At 45.7% G+C, this 15,009-nt stretch overlaps 1 protein-coding gene across 1 annotated transcript in view; it reads left to right on the top strand.

The window, feature by feature from the left end:
• Positions 1-13,646, top strand: part of Otoa (otoancorin) — an 84,223-nt gene extending 70,577 nt beyond the window's left edge. The window contains exons 26-30 of the mRNA XM_057778734.1: positions 5,907-6,049; positions 6,524-6,660; positions 7,156-7,253; positions 11,385-11,571; positions 13,576-13,646. Coding sequence (XP_057634717.1) covers positions 5,907-6,049; positions 6,524-6,660; positions 7,156-7,253; positions 11,385-11,571; positions 13,576-13,646 — 636 coding nt within the window. The remainder of the gene's footprint in view (positions 1-5,906; positions 6,050-6,523; positions 6,661-7,155; positions 7,254-11,384; positions 11,572-13,575) is intronic.
• Positions 13,647-15,009: the final 1,363 nt, after the last annotated feature.

Here is a 15,009-nt window from a genome sequence, read left to right as displayed (position 1 = left end):
GGTCACCCGAAACTGGGGACGGTGTATGGAGACAGATCAGACTCCTTCCACAAAGATCTCCAACCGAAGTGCCTAGAACCTGTAAATACATTCCATCGCAGGAAGCGACTTTACAGATGGAAGTCATTTAAAGATCTTGATGGGGGCTGGACACTTACTGCTCTTGCAGAGGACCTGGGTTCAATTCCCAGCTTTCACAATGTGTGGCTCACAACTGCCCCTTACTCCAGTTCCAGGGGATCTGATGTCTTCTTCTGGCATCCACGGGCACTTGCACACATATGGTGCATGTACACATACTCCAGCACACACCCATACATGCAAGGAAGATTTTTTAAAAAGACAGTGAGATGTAAAATTATCCTGGGTGGGCGCAATGTGTTCATAAGGAGTCTTGTAAGAGGGCGTCAGGATGCCACAGCCACAGAAGATGATTCAACAATGAAAGCAGAGGGAAACAGGTTTTGAGGTGCTAGGCTGATGGTTTTGAAGACGGACTATGTGGTCATGAACTAAGGAATGAACTAACCAGTAGCTAGAAAAAGCAAGGAAACACATTCTCTCCAAAGCCCTCACATGAAACGCAGCCTACTGATTCCTTTTAGGACTCAAAACCTCCAGAACTGTAAGTGAATACATCTGTTTTTACCACCAGGTTGGTAGTAATTTGTAACAGCAGAAAGATAAGACTAATGCAGTAGCTGAAGGAAGGGAAAGTGGTGGTATTATTAAACCAAGGGGGATAGTTGTTGGGCAGACAAAATCAATGCGTGGGCTCTTCTCTCACTAGGTGTGTGTGATACCCCACAATTCTGAGTGGCAGTTTTCAAATACAGCATGGTGTAAATCATGCCTTGCCCGGAGGATGACTAATATGGAGATTCTGGTCATGAGGATTAAATGAGTTAAAAAAAAAATAAAACATGTTGAGCAATAATATTTAAAGGTCAGGAAAACAATTGTATTAGTTCCCTTTCTCACTGTTATGACAAAGCACCTGGCCAGGGGCTACTTATGGAAGGATGTGTTTATTCCTGCTCACAGTGTTAGGGGACATAGTCCATTCTGGTGGGGAAGGTGTGACTTCGGGCAAGGAGAGCATGTCTGCAATAGAGGGAGGCCAGCTGGTCCCACTGAATGGGTGGTTAGGAAGCAGAAAGAGAACAGGAAGTCAGGCCAGCCTATAAGCTTCAAGTCTCACTTCCTGGTGACCTACTTCCTCCAGCAAGGCTCCACTTCCTGTGGGTTCCACATCCTTCCCAAACAGTGCTACAGCTGGGGACCAAGTGTTCCAACTGGTGAACCTATAAGGGACATTCCACATTCAAACAGCAGTTGCTGTCCCTAGTCTTTTTATCATTGTCCTCAGCATCCTGGGTCACCAGTACCACGCTCACTTCCCTTTCTCTGAGTTGGTTTTATTGTTTGCAGAATGAAAAGAATGACACCCAATGATCCGAAGCTCTTTCCACTAACATTCTGCAGTCCCATGGCTCTCTGACTCCAAAACTGGTTTTAGCTAGTTTAGGAAATGCCACATTCCATTCCTGATATTAAAATGAATTTATTTGCAGCCTGGAAGAAACCAAAAAATAGATCTAACTTAAAAGTGAGAGCATCCCTCTCCCCGTGCGCCAGTTTTAATTCCCGTGGATGGCAGCGAGATATATCAATATGTTTGAAAAGGATATGAAAACGTAACATTTGCATATATCATTTGCAGTCAGTTCTTCAACTTCAGCCTCCAATCAAACCTTTAAATGCATGTTTCTAGATTAATAGTCAGACCTGGAGGAACTACATTATCAGATAGTTCAGCTTAAAACCTAATATAAGGGGAAAAACTATTATCGAAGCCAGAGGGATGAACAGAGAGATTGAAATCTTACAGCTTCTCATTTTTCAGTGGTTTATATTGCCTACAAGTATTGGTATTAATTGTCCCAGAATCATTACACATACACTGGTCCAGTCATTCAAGAAAATATATTTTGACTTATCACCTTGCGGGCTGAGCTTGCATTTTCTGGGTTCCAGGTGCAAGGACAATTTAATATCACATTTTCAAGGCAATTTTATTTGAATTGTAATTTTGCACTTTCATCTGAAAATGGGCATCCATGATATTTGAGGAGCACAAATTGCCATGAGCCAACTAGTAAAATCTGATTGTGAATAAGAAAAATCCAGTCTATGGTCACACCACTCCGAATGATCTGGTCTTGCCTAATCTCGGGAGCCAGGCAGGGTGGGGCCTGCCTAGCTAGTACTTGACTGTCTGGGGATACTGGGTGCTGTTGAATTTCCGTGCTTTCCTTCCAGAGGCAAACATCTGTATTGGCTAAGACAACTGTGTGTCCCACTGCCTGGGCTTTAAAATTTCTTGTGGGGTGTGTGTGTGTGTGTGCGCCGTAGATTGACATTGGGAGACTTTCTCCCTCTCTCTCCATTTTATTCAAGGTCTCTTAATTGAACTCAAATCTCATTGATTTGGCTAGTCTAGCTAGCAAGCTTTCTCTGGGGATCCCCATCCATGGCGCTGGAGTGGGATTACAGGTGGGCTTCCACCTGTATTTATGTGACCTGACATTAATGTGGGTTCTAGAGATTCAAATTCCCATCTTCACGCTTGCACAGCAGGCCTTTAACCACTGACCTATGTCCCCAGCCTCCATCTGATTGGTTGGTATAGAATTATTAGTTCCTAGCAGACGAATATCGTTTTAGCCTCTTCCTACCTCAGTGGGTTATTTGTGAAAGGGGCTGTTAATATTTGATTAACCAGGCTGTGGTGGGGAGTAGACGAGGCAGTACAGTAAAGCTGTCTGAGTGGTGCAGCAAACACTGCGTCTCCAATGTACTAGCTTCTATTACTCTGGGCCCATATCACCATCCAGTCAGGGCCATGCAGACTGAAGCTGCAGCTGAAGCTATTGGCATTCAGTGTTCCGACCTCGTCTATAGCTGCTAAAAGCTATGTAACCATTGAAGGCAACTCATCAGCGACTAGTCTGTTTCTTTTTGTTGTAACAAAATATCTAACATGAATACTTAAAAGAGGAAAGACTTATTTCATTCATGGTTTCAGAGGGTTTGGGCCATGGTCATGTGACTTCATGTCCTTGGGCAGAACATCATGGTGGCTGTAGTGTGTGGTGAAGGAGGTGCTTCACCACATGGTGAACTGGTGGCACAGAGTGAGAAAGGCACTGGGGAGCAGGTAGAGCCTTTAAAGGCATGCCCCAGTAGTCTACTTTCTACCTTCTAAAGTTTCCACAATCTTCAAAACTACTGCCCCAACTGGGGATCTAGTGTTTGACATATGGACATTTCATATTCAAACCATAATGGAGTCTGTCTTGGGGCTGTGGGAGCTCCTTCAGCTCCTTCAGCCAACAGCCTTTAAGATACCAGCCCACTTGAGCTTGGTTTCTTATACTATAAATGCAGCTGTAAAGTGTGCACTCACTCTCTTGCTTCCAGTTTTCGCTTCCCACTGCTAGACTCTGTTCCTGTTTCTCATTCGTGCAGAGGACTGTGATCTAGGACAGTGATCTGTGAGTCTCCCCTAAATAAATAACCCTTTATTATACATAAATCTGAACTAGGGTGGGATTATTTTTTTTAAATATTTATTTATTTGTTATGTATACAATATTCTGTCTGTGTGTATGCCTTAAGGCCAGAAGAAGGCACCAGATGCCATTACAGATGGTTGTGAGTCACCATGTGATTGCTGGGAATTGAACTCAGGACCTTTGGAAGAGCAGGCAATGAGCCATCTCTCAAGTCCCTTAGTGTGGGATTATTTTGTAACTTCCATCATCATCTTGGGAAATGATATCTTCTCAGAGAGGCATATATTTTTCTATGATGTATATGGGTCACTCACCTAGATGGTCATTTCTTCACTCAATCACTCATAAAGTATATAGCAGGCTTTATGGTAGCTACTTGGAACACAGTGACAAGCTAGGCACGATCCTTTGGGGATCTACTAATGAGATAGACAAAAAGTAAGTGATTGAGGGGGAACAGAGATAGAGGGGATATTCATAAGAATAGTGAAAGGGGATGCTGTTTGAGGTGGGGGAGTCCAGGGGGATAGCTGTCTCTGAGAATAGAGACATTAAATAGACTTGAGGGATGGGACAGCGGCAGCCACATGGAAAGTGGGACCCCACTTCAGCGTTGCGGTGTTTCTCAGCCTTTCCTCTCAGCATCACCTTTGTATTGTATGATGCATATGGCTGACCCCGAGGAAGGAGGGAAGGTGGCTATGTCCCATCACCTTTGCTCCCACTGGGAAATGCTGGATGTTCATGCTTGAATGCTCTCCCCTCATCTTCATCTTCTGATCTCTTCCTATCTGCTCTCATCAGCCTTGAAGTACCCACACTTCAATTTGTAGCTCAGCCCCAAGGAGTTGGTTTGGATCCTTTTCAGGTCAAGTCTAGGCAAATCAAGTGAATCAGGGTCCATTTATTCATAAGCAGCCACAAACTCAATGTAAACTCACCTAAGTGAGGGCAGGAATTGATTGATGTTTGTCCTAGCTACTGTTCTACTGCTGTGACAAAACACCCATGACTCAGGCAGCTTATAAAAGAACATGTTTAATTTGGGGACTCACAGTTCTAGAGGGGGCATGACTATCATGGTGGTGAACATGGTACCAGGCAGGCACGACACTGGAATAGTAGCTGAGAACTTACATCTAACCCACAGTCACAAGGCAGGGGCAGGGTGCTGAAAACTGAAAATGGTATGGCTTTTGAAACCTCAAGGCCCACCCCCAGTGATATACTTCAAAAGGCCACTCCTCCTAATCCTTCCCAACTTGTTCCACCAACTGGGGACCAAGTATTCAAATATATGACTCTCTGGGGCCCATTCTCATTCGAACCACCACATTGTTCATAACAGAAAAGTTCAAATTCAGAGTTCAGGGGCATCTTCATTAGGAGCTTCAAGACTATTGCTGGGAATCTAGCTCTCCCAATATCAAGGGACTCTGCTTTCTTTTGTATTTGGTTCATTCTGTCATAAGTAGGCTTTCTCAGCATATTGGGTTCTAGAAGATACATATGTATATCATTTCAAGGACGCCTGTGTGATTTTTTCTAAGTTCAAGAAGAAAAACAAAAAGTTTTTTGAATTAATCTATCCAAAAATTTGGTTAGTTCTGGCTAAATTACACGACTAATCTAGAACCAGTTGCTGTGGCCAGGCAGGGAAATGACAAGGATAGGCCATGATGCAGCTGGCTCCAGCTGAACTATGTGGGGTGAGGGGAGAGCAGGAGAGAGTGGTTTTCCATGAGGTTTGAATAGCTTCTCTGATGGAATTATGCATGACCCTGTAATCAGACCCTTAAACTTCATTGGAGATACCCTGTGTAATTTTATTTTTAAGTGCAAAAATCATTTCTAGTGTCTGAAACTAAAGACTGAGAAATAATACAGTTCTGTAGAAAAGAGAGAAGGGAAAAATCATTCTAGCTTGAGCTTTCCATGATGAGATGACATTTGAATTGACCTAAAACACAGGGACTATCTGGGTTTTAATAGTTGGAAATACAGGAGTACATTTCCTATGGAGGAGATGGTTTGAGCAGAGGCAGGGAGGGGCAGGACATAGAAGGTTTTGCTGGAGAGTTGAGGAGTTGGATACTGGAAATATCGAGATCTGGATGCCCAAGAACTTGGACAGCCAAGCCACCTGGAAGCCATATGGTATCCAAATAAAGAAACTGGCATATATATTTCATTTTCCTTCCTCCCTCCCTCCCTCCCTCCCTCCCTCCCTCCCTCCCTCCCTCCCTCCCTCCCTCTTTCTTTCTTTCTTTCTTTCTTTCTTTCTTTCTTTCTTTCTTTCTTTCTTTCCTTCCATCTATCTATCTATAGGCTAAAACCATTCTGAAGGCATTTCTTGAAGATTCAGGCTATGGTATCCAGGATCTGAAGAGTTTCCATCTGGTTGGTCTTGGTTCCATTCTTTGTGCTATGGACACCACTGAAATTCCACTTATAAAGACCTCAGAATTCAGGTAAACAAAATGCAAGTGTAAAAAACAGCAAATGTTCCATTTAGCTACACATTCACTATTCCATCCATCCATCCATCCATCCATCCATCCATCCATCCATCCATCCATATATCCATCCACATCCATCCACCCATCCATCCATCATCCATCCACATAGCCATTCACATCCATCCATCATCCATCCATATATCCACATCCATCCACATCCATCCACCCATCCATCCATCCATCATCCATCATCCGTCCATATAGCCATTCACATCCATCCATCCATCCATCCATCCATCCATCCATCCATCCATTCATCCATCCACCCAGATGATCTCCACTTTCTTATTTTTACCCCCTTTCTGGGCTAAAGTTGGCAGTGGGACTCACTGGATCCTGTCTAGGTGCTGAGATTATTTATCCTCTGTGTTCTGCTTGACGACTGGGGAATCCCCCAAACTCACCAGATCCCTCCTCTCTACCCAGGACAGTGGTAGCTAGGATTGGGACACTGCTCTGCAGCACCCCCATCTTGGCTGAGTTTAAGAAGAAAGCAGAAATTGTATTTGGGAGACCCACCGAGTGGACCAGCTCCATCTTGCAGGAACTAGGGACCATCGCAGGTAAGAGGTCCCTGAGCACATTCCCTCTCTTTAAGTTTGAAAACTGGGACTAAAATAAAATATAATGGAACAAAATAACAATTCTTAGTCTCGTTGAAGTAAACAAGAAGGAGTTCCAGTAGAATCTGAATGTCAAGACTTAAGTTGCAGGGACAGTGCCCACAAGTCTACATTTTAAATGAGCCCTCTTGGGGATTCTTGTGTATGCCATAGTTCCAAAAATACTGGTCTAGAATGTGATTTGACTGGCCCCCAAAGTGTGTAAATGAACCTCCTTCTTGGTATATGCCCCACTATAGGAGGCCAATCAGGGCTAATGCGATCCACATATTTCCCTGAGTTGATTAAGGAATTAGATTCCCTAGTTGCCTTCCTGACAACCTAAGGAAGGTGCTTTCCTGGGAATCACTGACCTGTATGCTATGCTGAACCCTCAACAGCACTGTGGAGTTTTGGCAGCTTGAGCCCAACACTCGCGATTTCTTTTCTCCCTAGCCGGGTTAACTAAGGCAGAGCTCCGAGTGCTCGACAAGGATCTGATGCCTCACTTCAAGCCCTCAGCCATAAGATGCCTGCCTGGTGAGATGTTCAAAGTAGGTGCTCATTTCTCCAGGGAGAGATGGGTGTTGTGGAAACTCATTCTGCCCATAGCTTTGGGTACCGGCTTTAGGGTGTGGCCTTGTGTGCTACCTGAGGACTGATAAGCTGGGGGGTAAGAACCCAATAGATGGGAGCTTAACCTGACTTCGGATCCTATGGGGAAACCAGTGCCAGACCTGGCTTCTTGGGACTTTCAGCCAGCTCTTTCTTTTTAGGGTCATAGGAGATCAGCCTGTCCACTGTGGATTCTCACACGATACCTTGAGGTGTTTTTTTAAGATGTTCTTTTTTTCCCCTTAAATTTCCATTTTATCTTATTATTCTTTTTAGCCTCCTTCCTTTCATAGTCCCTGATACGGAGTTTCTATTTCTGCTGTTGTGATTAGTTCATAAATCCTTGTGCAAAGCCCCCAGGTACATTTCAGAACTCAGAAGGTTCCAGGTTTTGTAAAGGTCACCCCAGTGTCCCAACACCTCTAGCGGTGTCTGAGGGAGCATTCACAAGCGAACACATTTTCTGGGAAGACACCTGTGCCAAGTCTCACTAAATACACTATAAATAGCCTCCTGTCAGTGTAGGTCAACCTCTGCTGGCTTTTCAGTTTTTTGAGCTCATGGACTTTGGATTTGCAGACAGGGATCACAGTTCTGGGAACACTTCTTTTGCAGTGAGCTGATAGCGATAGGTTTCTATTGACGGGAGGAAGAGTGTGAGGAGGCCCTTGCTGGCACACATGCGCTATTATGGAACATGCCAGAGGTGCCTGACTCAGTAGAAAGAAGGGAGGCGGAGTGCCAGTAAGCATTCTTCCTTCCCATGAGCAAGATGAGGAGAGGTTTGTGGGGACAGTCTGCTCTCATGAGATGGCGGCCTTGGTGTTTTTCTGTGTGCGTTTGTGTGTGCATGCATATAAAGACCAGAGGACAACATTGGGTGTTGTTCCTTTGTTGCTGTCCACCTTTTTATTTAAAAATTAAAATTAATCATTTAAGTGTGTGTGTATGTGTGCGCGCGCGTGCACGTGCGGATGCATGAGCACCATGGTGTATATGTGAAGGCAGAGGACAACTTGAAACTATTGGTCTCTCCTTCTACCATGTTGTCCTGGGATCCAACTCCAGTATTCAAGCTTGGCAGCAGGTGCCTTTACCTTGCTGAACTATCTTATTGGCCTCCCCTTTTCCCTTTTAAAACTTTTCATCTTGTGTGTGTGGATGTTTTGCCTGCATGTATATCTGTGCACCACGTATGTACAGTGCCTGAGGAGGTCAGAAGAGGGTGTTATATCCCCTGAGACTGGAGTTACAGACAGCTGTGAACCACCATGTGGGTGCTGCGCATGGAATCTGTGTCCTTCGGAAGAGCAGTAAATGCTCTTAGCTGCCAGGCTCCACGCCTTGAGATAGCATCAGCATCCTTCACTGGTTAATCCAGATATGAAGGGCACACTTGTGATCTGGATCTTGAGTTGTACTGACTGATTTTGTGTGTCAACTTGACACTCGTTAGAGCCATCAGAGGAAGGAGCCTCAGTTGAGGAAATGCCTCGATGAGATTCAGTTTAAGGCGTTTTCTCAATTAGTGATCAAATGGGGGAGGAACCAGGGCATGGTGGGTGGTGCTATCCCTGTGATACTGGTCCTGGGTTCTCTGAGGAGGTGGGCTGACAAGCCATAGGAAGCAAGTGGCTAAGCAGCACCTCCCCATGGCCTCTGCATCAGCTCCCGCCTCCAGGATCCTGCCCTGTTTTTTGTTCCTGCCCCGACTTCCTTCTGTGATGAACAGCAGGGCAGAAGTGTGGGCCTAATGGACCCCCCCCTTCCCAACTTGTTCTTTTGGTCATGGTGTTTTGTTACAGCAAGAGAAATTCTAAGACGCTGGTCTAGCGTTCAATTTGTTTAAGTTTAGTATGTAGCCCAGGCTAGCCTCAAACATCATCCCCTGTCTAAACCTCATGATTGCTAGAATTACAGGCATGGGCCTCTACTCTTAACTCAGCTTTGGCACTTTTGCTTTTTGGGTGACCTGGTGATGCATTCTGTCCACCACACTGGGATGCTGGACATGGGGAAATAAACAGCTGTCCTCAAGGCCACTGCACTAGTTACTTGTCCTGTTGCTGTGACCAAAAAAATTTAAAAAATGGCAGAAGCAAATTAAGGAAGGAGGTGTTTGTCTCAGCTCAGGGCTTAGTGGGTGCAGTCCAGCATGGCAGCTGGAGTCACTAGGTCTGTGCCAGACAGGAAGCAGCAAGGCTAGGATACAATTCTCAAGGCCCTCTAGTACTATATATCCAGTGGCCTACTTGTACAAGATAGGCCCTGAGTCTCAAAGGTGTGTTCAAACACAGGAACTGGTGAGGGACATTTCTGACTCAAACTATTCTAGCCACTGAGCTATAGAAGAAATTCCTTCTTCTCTGGGCAGATAGCATTGGGGAGGCCATGAGTCACAGCATTTTCTGAGTACTTCCCTCTGGTTATGTTTGGAGGATAGTTGGGATAGCTTCCTTGTTCAGGCAGTTGCCTATGCTGGAAATTTCTATTTCAACTACATCATGACAGGCTCCAGGATAGGTGCATCTGGGTCTATAGAGTCTCTGGTGAAGAGTTTATAGCATAGTGCCCACAGGGGCCATGTGAAGGTGGCATCGAGGATGCAGCAGGCTGAATGGGGCCTGAGTTGAGCTGCAAAGCACTGGCTACCCTGGCTACTAAGGCTACAAGGTGTGTGTGTGTGTGTGTGTGTATGTGTGTGTACATACGTATGCGTGCATGCGTGCACAGGATTCTCACCATAGGCACATCAATGCAGTGTGATGTAAGCAATGCATGTAAGCTCAGTGTTGCTGGATCTTCCTTGCTTTCTCAAGAGACAGCCAGAAATCTCCATTTTCATGTGAAATCTCCCGATTTTACATGTTGGTAATCAATTTAAATTTGTTTTTGGAAACACCACAGGCCTAGGGATTCAATCTGGTCTGTGGGTCACAAGGCAGTAGAAAAAGAGACAATTTCTGTAATACAGACTGTTAACGACAGGTGTGAGCGAGGTGGCCTCGCACCGACAGAGGGAAGGACGGTGTCCCAGACAGGAAGAAGGGCACAAGGAAGGTACAAAAGGCTGCTTCCTTCAGGGCACATGCAGATGCTTGTTTGGCCGGGAAGGAAGAGGGTCAGGAGAGAGGCTGGAGAGACCAGCAGGACTGCCAGCGCCCAGCCCGAAGGTGTTATTGCTGTGTTCAGAAGACTGGACTCCATCCTAGGGCCATAAGCAGAAGGATTTGATTTCAGAAAGCCACTTCTTGGAAGGAGTGAAGTAAGTGACCACTAGGAAAGGAAGGGACAAAGGAACAGAAGCTTGTGAATCCCTAACTTTTTTGGAGTAATTTAAAACAGTCAGGGGATGTCAGAGGCTCTTCCGCCCTGCCATCTGATCCTAGTCTCCCTGGAGCGAGCCACCAAGTCCTTTCGAAAATGTGTGACTTCAGAAAATATCTTGTTCGCAGCCCTGAAGTCATAGGGCACGCAGCAGAGCACACTTATGTTGTCCATGGCAGTATTAACAGAAAATCGCTGCTCTTGTCTGCTTCTGAGCTACCGGGATTCATTCGAGACTATTCCAACAGTTATGCCAAAGGGACAGGGATTGGCCTTGGAGGTAGGTTCTCTGAGTCACTTCAAAGCAAGTCCAGAAGCTGTGGGAGGTAATAAAACTTGCTGAAGATCACACACTGTTATGCGCTCAGATTCAGGCTGGAGCTGGCTTCATCAGTATTTTTTCTGGTGCAAAGGTCATTAACAGCACTTGGAAAACCAAGATCCCCTTTAATACTTCTAGTTACTTCAAGGTAAAAGTCTCAGTTTGGAGCTAGAATGGCTTAATATCCCTGAACACTTTTAAATAATCTCCCATATTTTTCAAGAGGCCAGACGTTCTGCTGCTGTTGGTGGATAAATCGAACAGGGGTTCCAATATCGTTTCTTTCAGCTTCTATTTAATGCTTGCTTACGGTCACAGTACAAGGGTATGACAAAGTCATGAAGCTCTGAGCAGATAAAGGAGGTTTGGAAGATCCAGAGAGGGTGTGCAGAGGGGTCTGTCCCGACTTTCCTGCCTGCAGGAGCTGTCCACGGAGCAGATTGCTTCCTTGGGTCCTCAGAATGCTGCCTCGGTGACCAACTCCCAGCGCCTACAGCTCAGCTCAGCACAGCTGCAGAGCCTCCAGCGGGCACTAGATGGCGCCAAGACTCACTCCTGGCAGGATGATCTTGTGAGTGCCGGCCCTACCTCCACTGGGTCCCCAACAGGTGAGCAGCACTTGCCTAAGCCACACCTCAAGTCCCCTTCTCTGAGCTTTGGTCTACCCTGAAAGGTGGGGAGGCTTCCATGATTGAGGATGGAGGTCTGATAGACATTTGCTTTCCAAGATCAGTCCATAGCTCCCACCAAGTTTTCTTTGAACACTGTCAGCTCTCCCATCTTTGAAGCTAACTGGGGGATCTTTAAAAGACTTCAGATCCCCTGGGTGTGGCCCAGAATCCACCGAATCAGAATCTATCAGGACTAAATTCATTTCAATGGCTCCTTTCACCCGCCTACTTGTTGTCCAGTATTAATCCACCACTGCATATCTCTCCAGTACCTACTGTGTTCTAAGTCTGCAGTAGGGGCTGAGAATGTGATGCAAGTACGACAGGCAAGGCCTCAGCCAATAAGAGCTCAAAGCCATAAGAGTAGGGAGGCAATGATGGTGACTGGGGGCTAAGCAAGATCGGGAGGAGGGAAGGAGGGAGGGAGGGAGGGAGGGACAGTTCCGCAGAGCGGACGCTGTTACCCCAGACACTACAGCTTTCTCTTCTGACTCCTGCCAACTCCTCTCCTCTGCCCTCACTCTTTCACACCTTCCTGACTCCTGTCTCGAGTGAGTACCCCCTTTGGTCTAGCTGTGGCTCTGTACTTCTGGGGAGACAGTTTAGAGCAAGGCAGACGCACCATCCTTGCCCTCACAAATTCAGTCACATAAGGGTGAGAGAAGACAGTGCAGGTGTGCCTCTGAGGCAGTGTGGTAGAGAGAGGGTGATGGAGGTAGGCTGGACCCCGAGTAGGGAATAGCACCTGAAACTCCAGACTAGAAAGAGAATGTGCTGCCTAACTCGGACTCCTTTCTCTTTCTTTCTTTCCCCATCTCCCTCCCTTCTCTTTCTTTCAACCCCATGTTTTTTCCTCTCCTTCCACTGAGGATGTCAAATTTGAGACTTAACAATTTCTGTGGCTACACGTGATATACTTATTATATTTTGCAACTTTTCATTGAAACATAGAATGCATATGGCCTTTTGTATGATGATACATAAAATGGATAAAGCGTGTAGCTTTTGAAACACATAAGGCCTGAGAGTGATGTGGTGAGCCATTCCCTTTTGTCTCCTGTCTTCCAGTTTCCCAGTTCCTCTCTCCAGGGGCAACCGACTTTGCCAGTGCCTGGTGTATTTGTCTACATAGTCTGTTCATACACAAACAAGTCAAGCCTACACAAGCCTTGCACTTTTTCAAAGGCTTACTGTACCCTTGTTCTGCACCCTGCATTTTGGATCTGATGATACCCCTCAGGGGCATCCCACACCCTATGTGGGAACCGGACAAAGGCTGGTTATAGGCTGAGTCTTGGGTCTCTAACCAAACCTGCAGAGATTCTCTGTATAATTAGGCTATCTTGTTTACTGTTACTAATAATGCAACTATGCAGCCTGCATCTGTCCCAGTGGCAAGTACACTTCTAAGTTAAGAGACATTGTCAAATCCTCTGCAGAGTGGAAGGGACCCGTTTTCTCTTGAGACAACATCAGAAATGGACAAGACCCTACATACCCTTCTTCCATTTACCCCACAGCCATTCAGTGAATGCTTTTTTTTGGGGGGGGTCTGATCCTTTCTCCTTCTCTTGTTTCTTAAACACCAGATGATGGGGGGAGTGATGTTTAGATGTAGATTCCAGGGCCTCCCCAAGAGTTCCTGAATCAGTATGCCTAGCAATGCATCCAGGCATTTGTAACTTGGAAAAGCTCCCTGATTCCTTTGATTAAGGTGGGTTTGGCACATGCAGAGTCACAGTCACATGATCCCATTCTGTTCTCGTCCCTCTATCGCTCCCATTTAAGGGATGAAGAAATGGAGGTTTGCAGCGAGAGTTTTGCAAAGAGGTTTGCAAGTCCCATTGCAGAGAGAGAAATGCAGGGAGCTGGGCACGATGCATCCATCCTCTATGGTCCTCAGCAACTTCACAGGCCTTCCTGCCCTGTGTTTGCTTTCAGGAGAGCCCACCTCCCAGGGTCTTTGGCTTGGCTGTCCCCTGCTACTTCTGATGGCCAAGTCCCTATGCTGAGTGACCTGTTTGTTGCTGCAGGAAGCTGGTGACGTATATAGAGGGAAGCTGCTTCAGACTGTGGGAGACCTTTACCTAAAGAGCCTCAGAGAGGGCAGGGAGACTCCAGAGCATTAGAAAAATAATTATTAAAAATCATCTTACAAATTCTTAAGCCAGCCTGTCTCCCTAGTGGAGAGTGAGAGAGAGGCTCTTTTAGCCAGGGTATGATCTGGTTTCCGGTCTGGCTTGATTTCCCTTCCCCGAAGCACCAGGGTGTGTTGGAGTTCTCCTTTGACACTTAGCTGGGCTGAAATAAATGAATCTCTCAACAGAAACCAATATTCCTGCCTGATTGCTGCAACTAATTGATGTTTTGGTGGGCATCACATTGCTTGGAAATTAAAACATTTAACATGGCTCAACATTAAATCAATTCCTAAATACATTTTCCAGATGTTCCTATTTCCTTGGGAATCAGCGGAGTTAAGTGAACCTTTTTAAACGTTTTTATTTTGGGCAGAGGGCATGGTTTTCAGCTGCTCTGGGCTTTGGCAAGTGGGTTGAAATAAAAAGAAATAAAAATATATTGGATGTGTCAATCATTGAAGCGATTTCTGATCAGTGTGGAAAACTCAGCCCCTCCCCTCCCCCACTTGATCCTCCTGGGATGACTTATTTCTAGAATTGCCAGGTTCTTTTGGTCTTACGGACAAGAAGTCAGAGCAGTGGAAAGGGTGGGGCAGCACTGGTCCTTATCACCTACTGGAAGCTACACCATTTGCAAGGTGACTGTTGAGCCACTTGGTGTGTTGGCTTTTTCTTTTGGGCCACCAACCAGCTCCCCAGTCATTACGCAGAGACGTAGTTTTGAATGCTCAGCCTAGCTTAGGCATGTTTCTTACTAGCTCTTTCGACTTAGATTAACCTGTTGTTTCTCTTTATCCGCCTTTCGCTGGGGCTTTTTACCTTTTCATACTTTCTTGCTGCCTCTATGTCTGCCTGGCTAGCAGCTGCCTAGATTTTTGACCAAGACACGTCCTTCGTTCTCTCCTCCTTCTTCCCTCGTTCTGCTTTTTCTCAAGCCTAGGTTTCTCTCTCCCTGCCAGCCTTGCCTGTCCTTTCTCCCGCCTAGCTATCGACCCTTCGGCTCTTTGTTAGACCAATCAGGTGCCTTAGGCAGGCAAGGTGGAACAAACGCAACACATCCTTCCAGAATTAAACAAATTCAGCACAAACAAGTGTAACAGATCATTACATCACATCGTTAAACAAACGCAGCATAAACAAATGTAAAATGCTTTACAAAGTTAAAGTAGTATTTCACAGCAAAAACAAATGTAACACATCTTTGCCTAGTTAAAATAATGTTCTACAACAACCT

The sequence above is a fragment of the Chionomys nivalis genome, chromosome 8, assembly GCF_950005125.1.
Source record: "Chionomys nivalis chromosome 8, mChiNiv1.1, whole genome shotgun sequence".
In the NCBI taxonomy this organism is placed as follows: Eukaryota; Metazoa; Chordata; class Mammalia; order Rodentia; family Cricetidae; genus Chionomys; species Chionomys nivalis.
Note: the sequence above shows the minus strand (reverse complement) of the source record. Positions and strands in the feature narration are given on the sequence as shown.